Below are 23,541 nucleotides of genomic sequence, written 5' to 3' on the forward strand. Positions count from 1 at the left end.
AATTATAGATGCTTATTCAGTTATAATATCAAAGAATCTGAACTTGGTATGGGGTAGATTTATACTAATCCCTTTCTTCTCTGGAATTTGAATCTAAAAATCTAATCAAGTACCAACCCCCGGAAAAAGATCAGCCATCATATGAAGACTACAGACCTCCCAAGGATCAGAATGCATTTTTAACAGTGTAATGTTTACATCTACCACCCAAGTGTGACGATTCAAAACCCTTTACAGTACCTTTAGCATGTCAGCTGCTTCCTTCCTGCGCTGTGCCATGTCCTCAGATTCAGTCAGAAGATCATCCAATAAGGATGACTTATACAGCTGTCCTACTAACTCACTCTGAAGAGTATCTTTCACATGATTAACCAAAAAATGCATTACTGCCTTTGGCACACTGCAAAACAAAACACAACAGATGATCCATTAATTTAGAATAAAAGCCTAAGTTTTAAAACACGTATTTTCAAAACAGATAATGGAATCATCAAGCAATATTAATCTGATTTCATACTATAGTACTAACCTGTCCTGAATGTTCTTTCTGACGATAAGAAAATACGATTTGATGAGTCGTTCAATGACCTCACAATCTCGCTGTTCACGGGCAGATAGTTTTCGTGCAACGGGCACTGGCTAAACAGAGTGAGGGGAAGAAAAAATTTTTACTTTTGTGCCATTTTGAATCAGCAACATTTAAAAGTTCCAGAAGTTTTTGTGACTTTCAGTTCCTTTTGTCTTTTGAAGTGTTTTCCTAGCAATCTGGTTATCTTAGCAGTGTTCACCCATTTGCATGGCTTACCACATCCAGCAGATTTACAGCGTGGCCTTTTTGTGGACTCGCTGGCATAATTGGAATTGGTTTTGATTTTTCCTCAGCTAGTAACTCTTCAGCTTTGGAAGTTTTCAGCATTCCTCTCCAGTTGCCTGTTGTTGGTTCTTGACCACCATCTCCAACCCCACCACCACCAGCCGCGACCTGAAAAAAACACATTCCAAAACCTATTCCCGCTGTATCATATCTGACATTACCTAAAGTTCATTTTCTTTGACAGCAGTCAAGGAGAACACACATCCAGTATCCATCTGGAATTTCCTCTATTCAGACAGATAACAGAGTCAGAAAAAGATGGTAGGTGGCATCTATAACTGGAACCCTGAGCTATCATAAACAAGAGGTTTTGTTGTCATTTCTTTGCAAGCCTCAGCCAACAGATTTAATTTTTCTTTATCGTTTGCTAACTTTAATATTCTTCCTCTTCTCCAACCCCTCTAACAGCAGATTGTGGGAAAAGCATAAACTGCCCTTAAAAACAAGAGTACTTATTAAAAGCACAAGGAAAAACAGCTGCCATTTAGCCTAATTTTTTCAAAGTAATCTCACACATTATTGAACTATGTATGATCTCTCCAGTTTTTCTAAGTTGGCTTACATCTTTACTGGTCAACAAAATACCATAGAATAAAACTAATAAAACAAGAATACACTCACAATTCTTAGGCTGGCAGTGACTTTGAAGCTGCCTAAAATGTGGAAAGAAATCTAGTAATCACAAGTACTTTTGCAGCTTCTTTTCTAGGATAGCTGTTAGTTTATACAAGAAAGAATGTTTAGGATAATGGAAAAAACAGTAACTCATCAACATTTAAGAATAGTTTTAGATGCTCCTTAAAAAGATATTACAGAGTGTTATGGCAATTGTTAAAAAAAAAAATCAGCTTTCAAAACAAAAAGAACCTGGGGGTCAATTATAGGGTGATGAATGGTTAACTAGCCTTTTGGGGGTAATATCACTGTTTAATTTTTCCAAAAGTCAGTTTGGGGTATCATTCTGAATCAAAATACTGGCCCAGATTGCCTCAAATATGCTAGTTAAGATATGCCATAGCTCAATACAGGCAGTATATTTATACACTAATGTTAAAATGAGTAACTGTATCTTTAAACACCAGTGAATGATTAATGCTAGGAGTGAAATAAAACTTAAAGCAATAAATCCTCAGCACAGTGGGCTGAGAGAAGGTAAGACCTTTATAAACTTTTGAGGTTCAGAACCTTACATCTGGACAATTAAGTGAGGAAAGGAGCCAAAGACAGAAAAACCAGAAATAAGGATGGGTCTGAATGAGTCATTGATGATTTCATTTTCCCCAAAAAAAGATGATCAAAAATTGACAGTCTCAAGCACTCGCAGTCCCTGTTTTGAATTTGCTTAAGCTGCCAAGGCACATGTTAAGCTACGTGTTTAGGGTGACAAGGCAAACCGCATGGAAGCACAAGAAAGCAGGAGAGGGTTATCCATTAGTACTGGACAGAGCTCAGAGCCTTTAAAGAGGAAATGTTCAAAAGTATTAACTTTCATCTCTGGAATCTCAATTCCCTACCACAATATTAAAATCAAAACTAGGAGAAAGCCTGTAGTTGTTATTTAAGGAAATGTTAAAACTAGAACTAATGCCATCTTAGAAGGGTTAGTTAGGTAAGAGAAACAAAAAATGGAACACAGACAAGGAGCAGATGCTATGGTACAAACAGCTTCTCCAATGGTTTTGAAGACAGTGTTTCAATGAGAACCAAAGGTACATTTCCATTCTGAAGCAAGAGACTCACATTTTTAGTTTCTCTTCTGCTGTCCTGAATTAACTGTTAAAAGATATGTTAAAACATGCAGTTTAACAAGCAAAATTTAAATACCAATAGCCTGAATTTCAAAAGTGCAGGATAATTTCCTCTTTAAATTATTTTTGTGTGCATCTTTATTACAAGCAAAGGCATGTCAACAATAATTTATAAAGTATACGCTGTTATATAATTTAAGATTCCTATTAGAATGAAATGATTTAACCTTAGCACAACATCCCACATTAATGTTCTGCTATTACTGTACAGTGTGGTGTCTCCAGATGATTATGTTGCACCAAACAACTAGGCATGCAGGCTTAGATTAAGAATCAGAACAGACCTTGCCATCAGCCTCAGCAGAAGCAGCAGGGGAGGGCTCCTGGGAGGCAGGTGCCAAAGCACTTGGAACTTTATAAGACTAAAGGCAAAAAATGCAGGGAAAGAAAATCAAGGATGCCAAAAGTGCATTCAGAAACGTTCTATAAATGTAAATTTTTCCTCTCTGTATCAAAATAGTAAAGTAACATGAGAAATAAAAGTAATTATGGGATAGAAAATTATGGCTTATTCGTATTTCTTATTGTCACCTTCGTTAAAAAACCTTCAGATGAATATCTAAGAAAAATCCAAATTCAAAAACTTCATTTTTATTTTTGGAATCTGGTAAGATCTTTTCTGGTAAAGAATTCAAGATAACACATTTGTATACACACATTTTAATCTATGCAACTGTTACAGAAAACCAAAACCTATTATGTGCACATTATCTTCTCTCCAAAATGCCTTGTTATAGTAAAGTCATTTCAACTAATTTTACAAAGTTGATAAAGTCACCATAAGCTTTGTTTCAAAAGCTCAATATTTTGGGGTGCCTGGGTGGCTCAGCTGGTTAAGCCTCTGACTACTCCCAGTTTCAGTTCAGGTCATGATCTGGGGGTCTTGAGATGGAGCCGCGTGTTGGGCTCTTCTCAGCCTGGAGTTTGCTTGAGATTCTCTCTCTCATTCTCCCTTGATCCCGCTCCCCCTCTCTTGTGTGCACTGTCACTCTCTTCTAAAATAAATCTTTTTAAAAAATAAATAAAAGCTTGGTATTTAAAATTCACCTTTAAGCATTTTTTCTAATGTTTTCAAGATACCATTATCTTTTACTTCAACCTATTTTTAAATAAACTTGCATATCTTCACCCAAACAATGAAACAGTTCCACTGAAATAGTAAAGGGAGACGAAGAAAAGACTATTCCTAGAACTGAGTAGTATTAAGGCTTACCAATCAATCCTTTGCATATTGGGAATATACTTTTAAAATACTGTTTTTTTTACCTTGTCTCGTGATACAGCTGAAGGTAATTCTCTTGCTAGCCTGTTTCTCCTTTGTTCCTATAAAACACAACCAAACCAAACCAAAGTGATTATCAGAGCACTGAGATGGAAGCCTACTAAAAAATGTTCAGCTGAATTGAAAAGTGTGGAATAACTTACAGTATATCCTCTCACTGTTGGGACTCATGCCACAATTTTATTTTAAAACAAACAAATCATTTAACCCAATGCTTCTCAATCTTTTTTTCTGCCCAACACACCTGAAGGATACAATATAACGTCAGTTATAGTGGCTCCCTGTACCAGGGATTCTCAATTGAGGGGCAATGGGCCGACATCTCTGCCTTTCCCACTAGGCGTCCATGGTTTCAGCTGTCCCCACATAAACGTGTGCATAAGCCTTCAGCACACCATGCGGAATCTTCTAAGCGCACAAATGACAGAAAACGTAAGCCTTTAAAAATCACTCTACCCTGCACACCTCTGTGTTAAATTCACACAATTCCCACCCACAAAACCCTGAATACTGTGGTAGAGGTTATCCTTTCAGGATGTTCCATTTCCTTTATTCTAAACTCTCCCAGAATAAAAGTAGAGAAAAACCTAATTTAACAGAATGACCACCCACTCTTCTAACTTGCTAATATCAGGTAACTGTTACAAAGCTTAAGAAAGTGGTAAGTTCAAATCAACAGGTAGTGAACACCTACTGTATGTCAAGCACCATGACCGGTGCAAGAGTGAAAACAGAAAGATGGAGGTGTTCACAGCTCTTTCCCAGGGAGTGACAAAGACCTAGGAAAGCATTTAGGTTAAATAAAGTCAAAATTGCTCCTAAGGAGCAACCATTTTATGAGCACTCTCAAACCTGCAAAAAAGACGTTAACAAAGCTTCCACTGTGATCTTCTTTTATACTTAAGATTTTCTTTTGACAGATACTTGGCTGATTTTCATTTTTCTCATGGGGAGAATCCAGTGATAAAAAAAAAAATAGAGCAGACAAGAAAAATATGGGGATTTAACAACCTTCAGAATAAGGTTGTTACATATTGTACATATTGAAGAGGGACAGGACACAAAGCAAAACAGGAAAATCTAAAGCCCAGAAATTCTCATCCTAGTCCATTACCAACCAGTTATGACCTCAGCTGGCCCTGGACAATGGTCCTGGTTTATTTAACTTTGTTAACTGGACAGGTTACCAACTCTTTCTAAGCCCTCAGTTTTGTAGTCTGTTAACATTATCTAACCTTAAAAGGCTGTTGTAAAGATTACTAAGAATATCCAAATAATGTTCTTTGTCATGAATCATTAAAAACAGGGACATGCTCATTTGTTAAAAAAAAAAAACAAAAAAAAACTTAGCTGAAATCATCATAAATGACCTTGTCAGTATCACAAAGTCCCATACATTAGTTTTCCATTGAAGGAGGTTTCAGTGTTACAAGAACTAAATCTTTATTCTAAGTGTCTACATGCTAATTTTTACATAATGGTTACCCAGTGCCCTTTCCAAGTGCTTTAAAGTGTCCATTTTGAATTTTTCTTTTCTGACACTGAGTCACCTCTGCTAAATAGCTATAAAATAGTTCCCTATACCTGTTACAAAGAGAAGGTGCTTGTTTCCACCAACAGTGCCCAGCAAAATAAGCACTAAAAAAATACTGTTACCATCTGTGGGCCTCAGACTCCTCATCTGTTTAACCAAGACTGAAGCCGATGACCCAGGGTCCCTTCCAGTTTCCAAATTACATGCTTAGAATTTTCTGTCCATCCATATGCATAAAAGGAAATTTTATAAAGAAGAGGACTCTTAAGGTCTTACTGGATTAACGAGTAAGCAGAAAAATTTACTGTTCTTGGATAAAAGTAGCCAAGAAAGAAAAAAACAGCATCTGGATAAATTGCTTTATCCACTAGCCTTGGCTCTGTGTGAGATCTTAAACAACTTGCAACATTCAACTCAAATGGGGAAAAAAAAGAGCTATGAAATGCAACCACCCCAGCACTGATGAAAATTTACTATTAATTAACTTAGGTGATTCTTGGAATGTTTCCTTCCCAGCTTTCAGAGCCAAATGAAAACTATTTTAAACACACTTAGTTTTGCACTCTTCAACCTGAATAAACTACAACAGTTACTGAAAGGGAGCAGGCAGGCAGTCCTTCAACACTAAATCAGTGAATCCCAGGTCCCCTCTGAATTACAATTGTGTAAACAGAAAATGAGAAAAATGCCTCCAGGTGGTTTTGACAATTAAATTTATGTAACAGTGTAATGCTATCATACTTCCTGGGATATGACAGACAATAAATGACGTAGCCTATGTATGTTTTATAGTTATCCCATGCTTGGTAAATTTGATACAACTGATTTACAACAGATTTTTTCTCTCTAAAGAGACAATTCAAATGGTATTTACCTCTATATTATTGTTCATTAGCCCACATGCATCAGCAAAGTCTGGATGTTTTGTGTTGATATAAGCCAATTCAATCGCCACTAAGTTATGGACCTAGAAAAAAACAAAATTAGACTGTATACAAAAATACAGCGATCTAACTACTTTAGGAAACAAAACTTAGTAAACAGTTTTTAAAAAGACAGTATGGGAAACTGATGCCTAAATTAATAGTCAATAATTATACTCCCAACTGATACATGTTATGCCATATAATTTGCTCTATCTTTTGAATAATTTACATCTCAGCATCTAAGAATGCATTTCCCCCTTTAGAGGGAGGGGAGGAAGTGACCTTAAGGTAGTTAGAAGTACTTTGCTAGAGGAAAAAAAAATTCCCTGATGCAAACCTAAAGTTCCAAGACTTTACATAATTTTGCTACTAAACTCAGGTTCAGGGGCACCCGGGCAGCTCAGTGGTTGAGCATCTGCCTTTGGCTCTGGTCATGATCCTGGGGTCCTGGGTTCCAGTCCCACATCGGGCTCCCTTCAGGGGGGACCCTGCTTCTCCCTCTGCCTCTGTCTCTGCCTCTCTGTATCTCTCATGAATAAATAAAATCTTTTAAAAATAATAAAACCTCAGATGACCTGCTAATCCATTTCAAAGTTTCAGTTCAGTTTCAATAAGAAAACATTTCATAATCAGATATAAAAGCTGTTAACTTTGAGTAAAGGATACATTGAAAGACCTGAGATAATGACTGATTAGCCTTAGACACACAGTTTAAATATTGTATGTGGTCTGAAATCCTAATAACAATAATCAAAACAGGATAATAATCAAAAAGGAAAGTTGAAATTAATTTCCCCAGCATTGCAGAGAGATTAACTCCTTCAGCTGTCTGCCTTAACAAATTGGGTATTAGATGAGTACTAAAACATCAAGAACCAAGGTGAAAAGCATCTATTCAAATAAAATTCCAATGATTCTGTGCTGTCACTGGGTAGACACTGAGATCAGGCTAACCATATCCTGCTCCTCTCAGTCTGGGGGTTCCACTCGCTAGGGAAACCGCCAAACAGCAGCGCTCACATTCTGTACTTCCAGGGATGGTTTTGTACTCTTTGTAAACCTCCATGGGGACTCGCCACCATCCTGAGCCAAGGATCCAAATGCACTTCTAATGACCAGAAAGGGAAACAAAACACCCAGCCAACAAATAGAGACATAAGGCGATTTCAAATGCTTATCCCCTATTTTTGCCAATTTCAGCATTTTTAAGGATAGCAGTAACCCAGAAAAGAGCAGCAAGCAACCATGATATTACAGTGTTGCATCATCAAACAAGCAAACTACAAGTGGCCAAATTACCCTGATGTACTAGAGCTAAAATAGTTTGCCATATAAAAGCTCAGTTTACCGGGCCTGATTATTAAACTAATTTTCCATTAGATCAGTGGTGCTATATAGTATAGCAAAGCTAATCACAATCGTCAACACTTAACTCCATTCTTATGAAAACCTAGAGCTGTAGGCTAACAGTGATTAAAATATGAAGAAAACTATACTTCATGCCAGAATTACTTGTGTCCTTTGAAATAAGAGTGAAGTTTACTTCTTTTTCTTCCCAATACACTGGAAAACATGGCTTAAACTCTAAAGTACTCCTATTGCTATACAAAAAAATTTCTTTAGTGGTTACCATGATGATTTGTGAAAATAGCAGCTCACCATTTCATTTGTAACAGGTAACCGCTTACGAAGAAGACAAGTCACTACTTCAACTATGGCATCATGAAGTTTAGGAAACCGCAACAATTCCTATAAATGATAGAAGAAAGAAAAATTTAACAGTCTACTTTGTTTAAAGGAAAATTAAATAATCACCAAAATACTGAATTAGATTTTAAGCAACATATAGCATTACACTTCAAATCACTTTCAGATACAGAAAAATGCAGATTTTTAACTTATTTTTAGCCCATCTTACATACTTCCTCCCAATCCACAAAACCACCACTTCCCGTCTTTTACTACTTAATCTGACACGTTACATTTCTCAGTTACCTGTGTACTATAATTACTACAGTGCTGAATAATCCTTTGCATTTCCTCATGAACCAGTTCCACACAACGCAGGCTGGGTTCTTCCAGACGTTTGATTTGCCGCTTGACCAATAGCTCAAATGAAACTTCAGGCACAAACAAAGCAGGACGAGGACCCTAAAAAAATTTTTTGAGCTCTTATTATAGCTATATTAAATTTTAATTCTTCCCTAAGTTAAAATAAATCATGTTTTTTGGTATTTTTCATGAAAAGTGCTTCCTGATATTAAGTATGAGGGCAAAAATACAATTCCTTTAAAGATATAGCTAATGGGTTAAAAATTATAATAAATCCTTAACTTTTTAAAAAATTTCTAAAAGTTGAGCATACTCACAGTAGCATTTCTAATGGCAGTCAAAATGTCAATGGTGTTAAGGCCACCTAGTGGGTCAACAGATTCTAAAGTTCGCCCAAAAGTCTCATGGAAAATATAACATATCCTAGCACCACCGCATCTGAAAGGCAATGAAGTATATGGTTTCTATTATTATTAAAAGGGAAAGAAGCTACAAGTCAGAAGCCTTTCTATAAGCTTTTAAGGTCTTATTGTCTGATAAAGTCTCAGATAAGCAATTACTTTTAGATCATTTCCATGTGTTCTCAACTCCATTATGAACCAGTTTCTGTAATTTTTTTCTTTTAATGAAGAAGAGTCATTCCACAAAAGGCATCCATCACATGTATGTATTTGTTTGCATGCACACAGACACACATACAGAATAATGGTCTGTCCAAAAACATTAGGTAACTAAGAACTATTAAACATCTTTTCTCTGCCCTTAGTTTCCTTGACTATGAGCTTTTTAAAAGACAAGAAATGATATCTTGTTTATTTCTGTTTATTCACAATTTAGAGAAAAGATAGGCAAACTTTTCCTGTAAAGGGCCAGATAGTAAATAGTTTAGGCTTTTCAGGCCATATGGTCCCTGCCACGACAACTCCATTCAACTACTGAGCACAAAAGCAGCTATAGACAAAAATACAAACAAATAAGCGTAGCTGTGTTCCAGTAAAACTTATGCACACTAAAATTTGGATCTTAACATGTCATGAAATATTCTTTGAATATTTTTCAACCATTTAAAAATGTAAAAATCCTTCTTGGCCGATGGGCTACAGTTTTCTTCTGCCTTAAACAAATTAAATCTCTACTATCCACTACTTTCTTACCGTTGTCTAAGCAGAAGGTACCAACCTACATTATGTTAAGTGAAATAAGCCAGACACAAAAGACAAAGATTATATGATTCCCCTCATATAAAATATCTAGAATTAGCAAATTCATAGAGACAGAAAGTAAATTAGAGGTTACCAGAGACTGGAGGAGGAGGGAACAAAGAAATACAGAGTTTCTGTTGGGGTGATGAAAATTTTAGAAATAGACACCATCTGATGCTTAGACAATATTGTGACTGTAACCAAATGCTATTAAACCACACTTAAAAATGGTTAAATTATCCATTTGCCTCCAACCGATCCTTTCTCCAAATAATTTTCCATAATGATTAAAATTATCCTTCTAAAATGGGTACTCCTCTGACTGAAAGTGTTTTATTTTCTATGGCAGGAAGTTCTCTAAATTCTGAAGATACCTGACTTTCCACAATCTTGTTCTCAGATGCCTTTGCTGCCTAACTGCCTGCTATGTCCTGCCACCGTACATGCCATTCCCCAAATACACCTTTTGCATTATTCTTTGCTGTCCCAAAGCCTAAAACACTCTTCTACTTATTGCTTCCCTATATCCTATTCAGAGCCCAACCTGAACACATTCTTAACTATGGCACTTACCCAGTCTCTCAGAGAAATGTAAATGATCTCTCCTCAATGTTTTAAGGCTTAAATGATTACACAGATATCTGCTTTATTAACTACTTATAAAATTCCCCATATAAAAAAAATTCCCCATATATAAGCACTTTTCCAGATATGCAGTATATTAAATAAGTATTTAAATAAAAATACTTGATTATACACCTGTTTGCCACTGAATCATGCCTTGTGTTATCTTATTCTACCTTACCCACTAAGTGCTTCAAAGGCTCATCTTAGTAATCTGTATTTCCCCTCAATATGCCATATGTTTATATATATAATATATATAATATTATATATTAATATTATATATATTATAATATGACTAACCATTCACCAATTAATTAGTAATTAGTTAAATACTGTCTTTACAGAATTAACTCACATAACAGGCCACCTGTGTCACACAAAAGTACACAGAATACACATACCAATGTGTGTATAATTTCACAAGTGGTAAAATCTGAATAAGCTCTGTGGGCTGTACCCTTGGTCCATTTTCTCATTTTGTTTCTGTACTACAGTTATGCAAGATGTCAACACTAGGGAAGATGGGGTGAAAGATTAACAGGACCTAGGAAGGCATATTTATTCGCAACTTCCTGAAAGTCTATAATTATTTCAAAATTAAAAATTTTTTTTTAAGTGAGAGTTCAGATAAATGAACATTCTTACATATTGCTAACAGTAAAACAATATAATCCACTAACAGTATGGCAACAGGAAGGGATTTTTAGGATGTTCTCCCTTTGATATAGTAATTCCATCCTAAGAATTTAGCCTAAGGGTTTACTCAGATTCATGCCCCCAAAATAGTCGATCAAAACACTGTTTATATTTAAATGAAACTATCAGTAGTAGGGTACTGGTTCAAGACATTAGGGTGTATCTAAAAAGCAAAATACTATGTAAATTTTAAGACTGGTAATAGAAATGTACAATTAATATTAGTTGTTTGTGACACAATGATTTAAAGGAATGATTCCAAAACAGCATGATAGTGTTTTGATCTGATTTTTGAAGATGTGTAATACAGGCATTTATAATATTTTATCATTGCATTGAAAAACGTCTAAGTTCGTGCCAAAATTAGCAGGGATTATTTCTGGATAGTGGAATTAAGTCATTTTGTCCTTCTGTTCTTTTTGTCTGCATTTTCTTTTTTTTTCCCCATGAAAAATCAGTGTGTCTATTAAAGAGACAAATATTTAAAAAGTTAAATTATCAAAAAAAAAAAAAAGTTAAATTATCAATTATATTTAAATGCTTATCAAAGTCTTGTCTAAAAAAAAAAACAAATTTACTGTGCTTTACCTAGTTTACAAAGCATTTTAACACATATGTCAGACAGCATCCTATTATTTCTGCAAAACACTATTCTGCAAATAACAAATCATGATCAGAAAATCTCAGAGTTAAAGTCACTGTTACAAAAGCAAAAGTAACCCAGCATTTCAGATAAGCAAACCCATAGAGAAATGTTTTACTTACAGCTCTGAAGTTTCAATATATTTTGCAGTTCCTTCAATAGTGTTACAATATTCTGTGGCGAATTTGGTGATAAGCTGGAGCAGAGTAGCACTTTTATCGTCGACCGGCTCACCATAGCTATTGAGGAGAGACTGATACTGGGCAGCTAGAACATTTATCCTGGTTTTCAGCTCTGGTAAGCAATCTCTGATGTGATGCATCAGTAACCTAACAAAGGTCAGAAAGAAAGGATTCTTACAGTAAAGCTGTGTATTCTGAAGACCCAAACAGGTCAAATTTTTAATGTGCCAATAATGGTAAAAGCTGTCAAATAATTTGTCCTGGCAGGAAATAAAGCAATATTAGGCTGGAAGTAAATGCTTAGTGTGAAAAAAAGACACGATGATACTTGAGCCCACACTTTTTACATTTTTCAGACTAAGTAATCATTTTCACTGTGCTGAGTATCCACAGTAAAACAGAAGTCAGAAATCAAAATTATGTAGATAGAATTATACTGAGTAGCTTACTTTCTATGAGGTAATTGTAATTAATATAAAAATAATTTTTTCAATTTATATCTGGCTCTCTAGCAATCGCTACAATTTGATGGGTTGAACACGAACAAAGAACTTAGTCAACACTTTTTAAATTTGCCTTCAACCCCAACTTATTAAGATCCAAGTCCATGAGCCTTTATTTAAGGAATACGACAAAAGTAAGAGAAAACAACTTTCATTTCAGTCATTTACAAATCATCTAGAAAGCTTTTCCAGTCCCTCTACCATCAGTGGGTATTAAGGATTCAAGGTATATACTTTAAATTCTTTTTATGGATAAGAACAGAAGACATCCGAAAATAACAATTGGTTATGTAAAAAATAGGCATTTTAATTTAGTTCCTGAAACCCCAAGGGGAAATTAGTCATCTGCTATTTAGTTCTATTATCAAAAGAGTAGACTGTCAAGAACTTCATAATTAAGACATTTTAAAATTCCCTTGAGCACTCCTAGACTACATAATTTAATGCCAGTCACCTGAACAGAAAGACATCTATCTACATTACAAGAACCTACTGTACAAGAAACAAAACATGAAACTGTACACACAAAAATGTTATGAAAAGGAACTAAAAATGAGAGCTCACAGACACCTATTGCCAAACCAAAAGACCATATTTTCCAAGAGTAAAAACGTTACCTGTTTAAAGTCCTAGCAAGATACTTTGTTCCATTTCTGTTAGCCAGAGATGGGTATTTCTTTTGAAGGAAAGCATATTCATCACGGATTGAATCAGTTACACTCTTCTTATTGTTAATGTCTAGTTGGCTCCTAAGGTTGAAAAATAACAAACTGTTTAACTAAAGTCAATTGTGGTCCTCTACATACCTTAGATGATGATGGTAGTAGCACCAGACATTGCTTAGTAATGCCTGATATGGATTGTGTTATCTAATTTTTGCAGTAATTCTTGCAGTAGGTATTATCCCATTTTACAGCACAGGAATTGATGCCCAGGGACATTAACCTACACAAGATCACATGTTAAATACTTCCACCGAGATTCAACCTGTGACTTGTAAGTAATACCTGAATAGTTTAGGCCTCACTGTTACCATTAACTACTGCCAAAAGCAGCAGTCTGAAGTAACAGGGTAGACAAGTGAAAAAAAAGTATAAATATGATAACCAGTAGTATATTTTATCCATATACAGGTATCTAATTTCTATCAAAAATAATTAACTTCAAGAGCAGTCATTTATAGATGCAAGTCTTACGCCATGAAATGGGAGGGGGCAGATTAAAAAAAAAAAAAAAGCCAAACTATGGATAAGATAGGACATACAAAGCAGACAACTTAATTGTAATGGACCCTGGGTATCACTTTAGTAAAAACAGTTTCATTTTAAAAGGCCTGAGATTTAAAGATGTTAGCTGGCATTTAAATCCACATTAAAGGGGTATCTGGGTAGCTCAGTTGGTTAAGTGTCTGTCTGACTTTGGCTCAGACTCATGATCTCAGTCTCCCTCTTCCTCTTTCAAACAAATAAATAAATCTTTAAAAAATTTAAATCCACATTACATATCTAGTTTATGGACAAAGCAGGAGTAGAACCCAGATCTCATGTTCATTTCAATGCTTCCTACTTTATAAAGGCTTTGGACTAAAGATCTTCATTTGAAATCTTTCACTGTGCGTTTGGTGGATGTATAGCTTGAGTCTTCTGATTATAAAATAAACATCATCCCCTACCCTCACAAAGATGTTATAAGGATTCAAAGAGCTACCATTTGGAAACTGCTAACAGAAGAGGATCTAAAATATAATTAGACACTCAACAGGAGTTTCTTTTCTATAATTTTTAATACCAGCTATTTATGATTAGGATACCTTTAATAAAATTTCTCCAAGTCATTCTGGTAATTAAAAAGGATCACTAATACGAGAGGTGTTAAACCAGTTTATTAAAATCCTACCACCTTATTACAGACTCTGTCTCGAATGTGTACAAACTAAATAATACTTTTTTTTTTCTCTTCCAGTGCACTCCTCATATATAACATAATAGGCAGAAATTTTTCAAGCCTGGCTATTAAATTTTCTTCCATTTTATGGACTGCTTACTTTAAAAACACTTTCCATTACAAATACCCATAGGAGGCTTTCGTGAATCTCTCTCCTCTCTTCAGAGTAATAAATTCCTAGCAATACCAAGATTATATAAAAGGGAAAAAGAGGGATAATATCACATTTTAAACTGCTTTTTAAAATTCAGATTTGCGGGCGCCTGGGTGACTCAGTCGGTTAAGCATCTGCCTTCGGTTCAGGTCATGATCCCAGGGTCCCTGTTCAATGGAAAGCCTGCTTCTCTCTCTTCCTCTGCCTGCCACTCCCCCTGCTTGTGCTCTTTCTCTGTGTCAAATAAATAAATAAACTCTTTTAAAAAAATAAAAATAAAATTCAGATTTCCTTTGAAATGGGAATGCTGCAATTCTTATCCCATTCTTGATTGCTAACCTGTTAACTACTCCAATTATTCCAAGTTTGACTGGTATAACCCTTCCCATCAATACATCCATGGCATCAGTACCCGCATCCATGAGGTCAAGTTTAGTGATTACAGCTAAGGTTCTGCGACCTGGTAAATGCAAAAAACAAAAAACAAAAGAAGAAAATGATCCATTAAATAAAGCTATTAGGTATTAATAAGGAAAAATCCTCATCTATTAATCCCTCCTTAACATTATCTCTGTCATTTTAGTAATGCTTTTCTGACCTTTGCTTACAAATACTTTTTAAAAACTAATTATAGGGGTACCTGGGTGCTCCTGTATGAAGCAAAGCTACATTTATTAGCAGCAATAATAACTAATCCCTGCAAGCTGCCATTTTATATAAAGAAATGCACACCACAGCATTAGTCAAATATCATACACTGACCCACAGTATGAACTAAAATAGGACTTACAAACATAATCCTTAAAGTTATAAATGCTTCTTAAAAGGATTTTACCTTTATTTCTAAGAATTTCCTCTGCCCTGTCTAAATGTTTTCTACCTCTGCAGAATGTAGGTAACACAATCATCACAATGATTATGAGAGTTAATAATTCTTAGAAGTCAACCATTTGGGATCCCTGGGTGGCGCAGCGGTTTGGCGCCTGCCTTTGGCCCAGGGCACAATCCTGGAGACCCGGGATCGAATCCCACATCAGGCTCCCAGTGCATGGAGCCTGCTTCTCCCTCTGTCTGTGTCTCTGCCTCTCTCTCTCTCTCTCTGTGACTATCATAAATAAAAAAAAAAAAAAAAAAAAAAAAAAAAAAATTAGAAGTCAACCATTTAAAAATCTAAATCATTTTATTTATACAAAACAAGTCCTCTTTACAAAACCATCTTATAATTTTAAAATCATTAGGCAACCATTACAAATATGGATATTATGTCAAGTGCTTTTGCCTTGTCTATATAGCAACTAACCCATTAAAGTTTAATTTCCATCAGAATTTCTATTTGTAATTATAAGCAAAATAGGAACGCATTATTTTTTAAATCTTTATTTATAGCTAGAGAAATTACTTTTAAAAATTAATACTCCTTTCTTGAGGGTAGATTTACCACTGTTAATCAAGGATCTCATTAAATATTAATATCTGTCCTTACCATCTGGATCTACCTCTCTTGAAATCTTAAGTGCCTCTGATGTTGCCATATCTGTATTAGCAGCAGTGACAGCAAGGATGATGGAATTTGGATTACTGATGAACCGAAGAATGAGCTCTCTGATCTGAAGCTCGATATCCTTAGGTTGATCACCTACAGGCACCTGAACCGAACAGATGAGCAAGGAACTAATAATAAAAATCAACTCAGCTTCCCCCCCGCCAATTTAATCTACAGAATATAGGTATTACTCCATTCACAGATAGTTAAAATGAAGAACGTATATAGTACTAGCATTATATATGAATTTGGTAGTATTAAAGTCTCAAAACATATTTCTTGCAAATATCAAAAGTTTACGTGTAAAGGATTGGTCAATGCCCAGAAGCAAATCCATTCGTTCATTCAATTAGCAAGTATTTATTGGCAACCTACTATAATTCAGGCACTGTTATACATCAGATGTCACAGTAGTGATTAAAAAAAAAAAAAAAAAAAAGACCAAGATTCCTGTCTTCATTAAGTTTATATTTTAGTGATGAGAAGTAGCTAATAAGCAAATACATATATATAGTATCTAGGTGGTGGCAGAGCTATGGAAAACATTAGCAGAACAAGGAGCTAGGGAGTGATCAGATAAGGTTATACTTTTAAATAATTACTTTAGGATTATGCTTTTAAAAAGAGAAATGAGGGAAAAAGTCACTCAGATAATGACATTTAAGAGAATGAGCAGAAACTAAAGGAGATAAGGGAGAAGTACATGCAGATATCTGAGGGAAGAATATTCCAGCACAATGAATAGTAAGGGCAGAAAACTCGAACAGAAAGAGTTAGAATAACAGGGATATTTTAAATCACTTTTAAGAACTTAAGCTTTTATTGTGAATGAAATGAAAACCCACTGGAGGGATCCCTGGGTGGCGCAGTGGTTTAGCGCCTGCCTTTGGCCCAGGGCGCGATCCTGGAGACCCAGGATCGAATCCCACGTCAGGCTCCCGGTGCATGGAGCCTGCTTCTCCCTCTGCCTGTGTCTCTGCCTCTCTCTCTCTCTCTCTGTGACTATCATAAATAAATAAAAATTAAAAAAAAAAAAAAAAAAAAAGAAAACCCACTGGAGATTTTGAGCCAAGGAATGACATAATCTAATTTCCACCTTAATAGCATCATTCTGGCTGCTTAAGAATAAAATTATGAGGAAGACCTATTAGGAGGGCTATTGTAGTAATCCAGCTGATAGGATAGTGGCTAGATCAGGACGGTAGCTACAAATTTGTAAGATAAAATGGAGTTCTGGATAGATTTTAAATGTAAGGAAAACCAAAAGGAGGGGATCCCTGGGTGGCTCAGTGGTTCAGCGCCTTCCTTTCGCCCAGGGTGTGATCCTGGAGTCCGGGGATCGAGTCCCACATCGGGCTCCCTGCACGGAGCCTGCTTCTCCCTTTGCCTATGTCTCTGCCTCTCTCTCTATGTCTATCATGAAAAAATAAATAAAAATATTAAGAAAAAAAAGAAAAGAAAACCAAAAGGATCTTCTGAGAAAGTAGGGTGTGGAATAAAACGTGTCATGTCAAGGATGACTACAAACTTTTTGGCCTAAGAAAGAAGAAAGTTGCCATTTATTGAGGTGGTGGAGACTACAGAAGTATTAAGTAAGATTGAGGGAATAGGTAAGAAATTTAGCATGAGACACATAAAGTTTGCCTATTAGACACTTCAGTGTACGTGCCAAATAGAGAGTTGGGATATACAAGTCTGGAGATGTTTAAATGCTGTCAGCATACAGACATTCATATATTTAAAGCCATAGTTTGGATGAAATCAATGGTGTGGCGGGGAGGGTAGCGTACCCAACTGACAAGAGGTCTAAAAATAGCTCTGGGCACTCACTGTGGAAACACTGGGAAGATAAGAAACCAGCAAAAGAGACAGAGAAGGAGTGGCCAGTAAGACTGGAGAGAAACCTGCAGAGTATGGTATCCTGGAAACCAAGTAAAGAAAATATTTCAATGAGAAGGGAGGGCTGGACTATATTCAATGCTGCTAATAGATCAACTGGGGGGGGGGGGGGGGGAAGCTGATTATTCTCATAAGGTCAAGCAAAAACGACCACAATTGAAAACAAATATGACCAAATCCACAATGAGTAACAACTAATCTTTACCTTGGTCATTCCTGGCAAATCCACAAGTGTCAGATTGACAACATTGGGTGAAAAAATCTTAAGATGAATTGGCTCAGGGCTTACTCCCTAAAAATAAGTTTTAAAATATATTAAAATCACATTAAAATTTCAGTGAAATATAAATTGCTAAAGTATACCTCACTTCAAGCAGATAGACATTAGATGCTTTTAAGTATGAATTAAACTATGAACACTTAAACAATCAAAACCTGAGGAAACACATCAAGTAAGGCAGCCAGCCAATATAGCAGGTGATAATCTTATCCAATTCTGTAACATCGATATACAAAAATTTATTTCCCCTGCATTATTTTACATTCTTGTCTCTTGATTCTGAACAGATACAACTTCTTAAATATGTTTAATAGACTTAGTGCTGAACTAAAGAAAACTGTATCACTATCCAAATTTATGAGGTTGAGTAGACAGTGAGGCATGGGCAAACAAGTTATCCATTTCAACTTGGTTCCTAATCTTTGACTATCAAGTAGCAAGAGTGTGTATTTTAAGAGATTCTTCAGAAAATTTACCTAAATCTTCAGATCCCTGAATTCAAGTAGTAAGAATCCGGATAATGAGAGATAACCTCTATTTTCTCTCCCCTGGACTGAGATTATTTATTATACAGACTGCCTTCTCTTCACCACTAGCCCTCTAAAAATTTTGAAGCTGAGCCAGCTACAAGTTAAAGGGCACACAGAAAATATGCATAACTTGTCTTTGCACATGCCCTTAAATGTCCTTTTCTCTTACCTACTTTCTATCTTCTTTCATTAATCCATTGAAAATTCTAACTTCCCAGAAAGCTTTTTTGGAACATCCTTTACTTTGAGATATATTGGGTTACTCCAAACTACTTTTCTACCTCAAATACACCAGTGTTCAAAGTCATATGCTGATATTCAGCATACCTACCTAGGTTGTGTGCTTCTTAGGCATTCCCTTATCATGTTTAATACAAAGCTTTGCTCAACTGCTTCTATAATTCCAATCTCACAGATATTTTAAATCCTTCAGGGTCTTATGTTAGGCATATGAAATCATTTAGATATTTGTACATATAAAATTACTTACATAAGATCAAAGTATTTACTTCATTACAAATATGACTTAGGAAAGAAGAGACTTTTCACAGATTTGGGGGTAGGGGACTTCTCATCCTTTGGACACTGTGGGTAAGAAAACCTGCTAGGTAAGTATATCACATCCCCACCATAAATTAAACATCTTGTTGGTATACAGACTATCTTTCATGACATTCAGTTTAATGTAACTAAAACTTTCTGAAACACTAGTCACATCCACTCAATTCTAGCCCTATGTGAAATTACCACCAATTCCTAAATTCAGTAAATCCATAGGGATGCAGGAGAATTCAGATTGGTATTATGATTAATAATACCCCCAAAGTCAAAATTATCCCTGAAAACAGTTACAGGACCAAGGAGAAGCTAATCTAGTTTCTTGCCACTTTTTCTACCTCTTCTTTTTACAACACAATTGTTAGAAATTCAGGAAAGTATGGTAGCAGCAGCAGCAACTCAGTTACCAGTTCAATAACGAACAAAGCTTAGTCAGTCAGAGAGATAATCTCCTTACTAGGCATAAAGAATTGATACGGCTCCAAAAACGCCTGTCAGGACAACCTCTCTAGCACAGCATCTGGCAGATTAAAGGGCTCAATGAATACTTGAATATTCTGGGTTATGGCCCACTTGTGGGATTAAAGGGCCTCTGGAGGGCAGCCGCAGTGGCTCAGTGGTTTAGTGCTGCCTTCAGCCCAGGGTATGGTCCTGGAAACCATTCAGTCCATCAGGCTCCCTGCATGGAATGGAGCCTGCTTCTCCCTCTGCCTGTGTCAGTGTCCGCCCCTCCAGCACCCCCGTCTCTCATGAATAAATTAAATCATTAAAAAAATAAAAAATAAAGAGCCTCTGGATAATACAAGAATGGAGATTTTTAAAAAAGGGGGGGGGAGGGAACAGAGAATGGTAGCAAGAATAAAAAAAGAGAAAACAGAAGCATTTATAGGAAGCAGTGACAGTGCCTGTGTCAGGTTAATGGCATGTTAGACACCAAATTTACTTTAAATTCTCACAATGTTAGAAAACAGGAAAATAATTAAGCTGCTAACACTGGTTTTCATTTTCACTGAAAAAAAGCCTCTATCCTTATTATTAGGTAAGAAAGAAAGTTCTTGGGCCAGCCCGGGTGGCTCAGTGGTTTAGCACCGCCTTCAGCCCAGGGCATGATCCTGGAGACCTGGGATCGAGTCCCACCACATCAGGCTCCCTGAATGGAGCCTGCTTCTCCCTCTGCCTGTGCCTCTGCCGATCTCTCTCTATGTCTCTCATGGTTAAATAAATAAATAGTTTAAAAAAAAAAAAAAAAAAAGAGGGATGCCGGGGTGGCTCAGCGGTTGAGCATCTGCCTTCGGCCCAGGGCTGATCCCCGGGTCCTCGGATGGAGTCCCACATCAGGCTCCCTGCATGGCGCCTGCTTCTCCCTCTGCCTGTGTGTCTGCCTCTCTCTGTTTCTCATAAATAAATAAATAAAATCTTTAAAAAAATAAAAATAAAAATAAATTAAAAAAAAAGAAGAAGGTTCTTCAAACTCTCAGAAGCTACACAATGCCTCTTGAATTAGAGTACAATCAATCTGTTAGGAAAAGGTAATTTATTATAGCTGTATTAAATAGAAAAATTATGTAAGTGGTATGTACATCACAAGATCAAGAATAAGCATCTAAATGAAATATCTGGCAGAACATAAAAGCTCTAAGAAACAAAAGGGATTTAAGTTTTTACGTCTTTGTGAAAATCTCCATTAATTTCAAATTCCAAGACTATGAATTTACAATGCCCATCATACATTACATACAGAATACTGTGAATGATATATTTACGTTTATATGTTCTAGCTCTAAAAAATGCCTACCTTATTATTTCCTGAAATCCTTTCTGTTTCATTTTCAATTTCTTGCCGAATTTCATCAAAATCCGTGTAAAGCTGAAAATTATTGAAACAAAAAAGCACAACACTCATAGTAAGATCAACAGTTCTTAAGCAAGGAGTCAATAAATTTCAAGGAGGCCCATGGATCTGCTTAAGAGAATTAGTAAATACTAATATACACATGTATTTGCTGAGCCAAGGAGTTTTATATGAGCTTTTCAAAGCTGCTTGATCCCACAACAATTAATTTCCAAATTACAGTAAGACTCAACTTAATGTGTTTTCCAAATAAACTGCTATGGTTAGACATGTTACCAAGATAATATTTATTTTACAAGGAGCAGTTGCTTCAAGTTAACATACTACATGATAAGAAATGATCAACTATCTGTACAAAAAAAATTTTTCAGCATGTTATTTCTTCATAATATTCTTGTGTGACTGATTACCTTATTTTTGGTGTGAAGAAATTTACCCCATTCTTCTGCTTCAACCCCTGGAAAAAGAAAAATTCCATTTATTGGAAACTATGGCAATTACCTTTTTATCTTAGGAATTCAAAAAGGCAACATAGTATCATTTGTTTCTTTTTGCCACTGATAAACAGTATTTTAGGATCTACTAAATTATATTTTCGTATTTTAAAAACTGTATCCTATATTTCAAAAAGTGACTATTTTCAGAGTTACTCCCAGGTCTTCCTTTTGAAATCTAGATCTGAAACCTAGATTCTACAAATAAAATTGTTCACTTCTCTTCATATTCTGTATGTAATTATATCAGAGTAAAAATATATGCTTTGTTTTTAAATATCTTACACATAAAGCAGTTTATATGAGGAAAGTAACTCAAGCAAATGGCTAAAAGAAGAAAAACTAAGAATCCTACTGAGTAATGCGAAAAGCACATATAATAGATTTCCACATGTAATTCAAGGTAAAAATTTGCAATATGTGAATGAAACAGATATTAAATCCATTTTGTTTCTAATTTGGTTTCCTACTGGTTACCTATAAGTCACAATTTATTGTTCCTTTAAAGAGTTCTCTCAGTAGTGCGTTATGTAATTTATATGCACTTTCAAGGTGATTTCCCACCCCACACCCCCGGGGCCAAGACTATGTTTTCCCTTGGAAGTGAAGGTTGGAAAGAAATGAAATGAATGTATGTTGGGGGGAGAGGGAGGCGGGTAGAGACAGACCTATCATAACTATTGTATGAAATCGCTACTCTACAGGAGTTTCCAGTAATAGGTCTGTCCTTCCTGTACTTGCTGAAAAAAAAGGAAAATATATTCACTGTAGCCACTGTTTTCAAGGGGTCTAAATCTTGGCGAGCAAATTTTGTTCTAGTTTTCTCAGAGAAACTGGACATGTTTAATTGTAGAAAGATAACCTAATTGCCTTCCCTAAGCACAGCTATTCTGCTTTTGCCAAATTTAGAGTTTTAAATATCTTAATGACTGAGTTTATGAATAATGCATATCAGCCACTGAAATCAAAATAAAAATGACTAAAGATATTCAAATAAATATTGAAGAAAAGGTGATTTGATCTTTGGTGGAAATAAGGTAAATAAAACTGGATCCTTTTTGCAAGTAAAATGCTCACCTACTTGAAGCTTAGTACCTTCTTCCAAGAAGTCTCATTGGAGGACTGGAGTAATCTAGGTGAACAGAACTCAAAGAGGAGGTACTACATACCAAAGGTGTGTTTTAAATTTACCTTATCGTATAAAGGAGGCCTGGCTTAACAAGCATGTTTTTGAAAATAAAAATAAAATACATTCACCACCAAAAAAAGCCTGCATTCTGATGCAATGCCAAAAGGGAACAAGAACCACCTGCAATCAATCAATGTGGATAGGCAAATAAAAATGGAAGAAAAATAATGCACACAGCCTGTAAGAGTACATAGCACACATGCAGGCATACTAGAAAAAGAAGGGCCAAAAACAAATGGATAAAGGAAACCTTTAGAAAGGTGTCTTGAGTTTTTCCATGTAGCAGGGTCTGTAGTTAAAGAGAAACAGCACAGAATGATAAGTTTAATGCTTATCCCTAATATTTTAAACCTTTTTAAAAAATCAAATGTGTAGAAACCTGAACACATTTCAAATGCACAGAGCATTCAATTATTAAAAATTTACGACTATAATTCCCATTATAATTAATTATAATTAAAGGGATGTATAGATTTTAATGATATGAATAAAGCATACTATGTGTCAGAATTTACTTATTTTCCATTACAACTAATTGTTTTACTTCTGGTTTCTAGTTCTAACACAACTGTATTAAAATTAATTCACTCTCCAAAAATTTGCCTTAAGTATTAATATATTTGATCTATGACTATGCGGAAAGAGAAATTGCCTGGTATAAAAAAATCTACAAACCATACCAAACATATCTTTCAAAACCTTGAAAGTAAATATATACAAGTTTTTACCCTATTCATAAAAATTAAGATTTATAAGGGATTATTATATT

General features: G+C 35.5%; 1 protein-coding gene across 10 annotated transcripts in view; it reads right to left on the reverse strand.

Annotated features, from left to right (window-relative positions):
• The window catches only part of DNM1L (dynamin 1 like), a 51,768-nt gene that overhangs the window by 1,807 nt on the left and 26,420 nt on the right, over positions 1 to 23,541 (reverse strand). For 2 of the 10 annotated variants that reach the window (XM_025455567.3, XM_049102288.1), the window contains 18 exons: positions 23,023 to 23,061; positions 21,500 to 21,546; positions 21,033 to 21,104; positions 18,075 to 18,161; positions 15,911 to 16,073; positions 14,767 to 14,887; positions 12,947 to 13,078; positions 11,767 to 11,973; positions 8,794 to 8,914; positions 8,420 to 8,575; positions 8,084 to 8,173; positions 6,373 to 6,465; positions 3,949 to 4,005; positions 2,967 to 3,044; positions 2,615 to 2,647; positions 806 to 982; positions 530 to 639; positions 241 to 400 (listed from right to left, as the gene is read on the reverse strand). In XM_025455567.3, coding sequence (XP_025311352.1) covers positions 241 to 400; positions 530 to 639; positions 806 to 982; positions 2,615 to 2,647; positions 2,967 to 3,044; positions 3,949 to 4,005; positions 6,373 to 6,465; positions 8,084 to 8,173; positions 8,420 to 8,575; positions 8,794 to 8,914; positions 11,767 to 11,973; positions 12,947 to 13,078; positions 14,767 to 14,887; positions 15,911 to 16,073; positions 18,075 to 18,161; positions 21,033 to 21,104; positions 21,500 to 21,546; positions 23,023 to 23,061 — 1,943 coding nt within the window. The remainder of the gene's footprint in view (positions 1 to 240; positions 401 to 529; positions 640 to 805; positions 983 to 2,614; positions 2,648 to 2,966; positions 3,045 to 3,948; positions 4,006 to 6,372; positions 6,466 to 8,083; positions 8,174 to 8,419; positions 8,576 to 8,793; positions 8,915 to 11,766; positions 11,974 to 12,946; positions 13,079 to 14,766; positions 14,888 to 15,910; positions 16,074 to 18,074; positions 18,162 to 21,032; positions 21,105 to 21,499; positions 21,547 to 23,022; positions 23,062 to 23,541) is intronic. The other 8 variants (XM_049102283.1, XM_049102290.1, XM_049102285.1 and 5 more) reach the window with 7 other exon arrangements.

The sequence above is a fragment of the Canis lupus genome, chromosome 27 (genome assembly GCF_003254725.2).
Source record: "Canis lupus dingo isolate Sandy chromosome 27, ASM325472v2, whole genome shotgun sequence".
Lineage (NCBI taxonomy): Eukaryota > Metazoa > Chordata > Mammalia > Carnivora > Canidae > Canis > Canis lupus.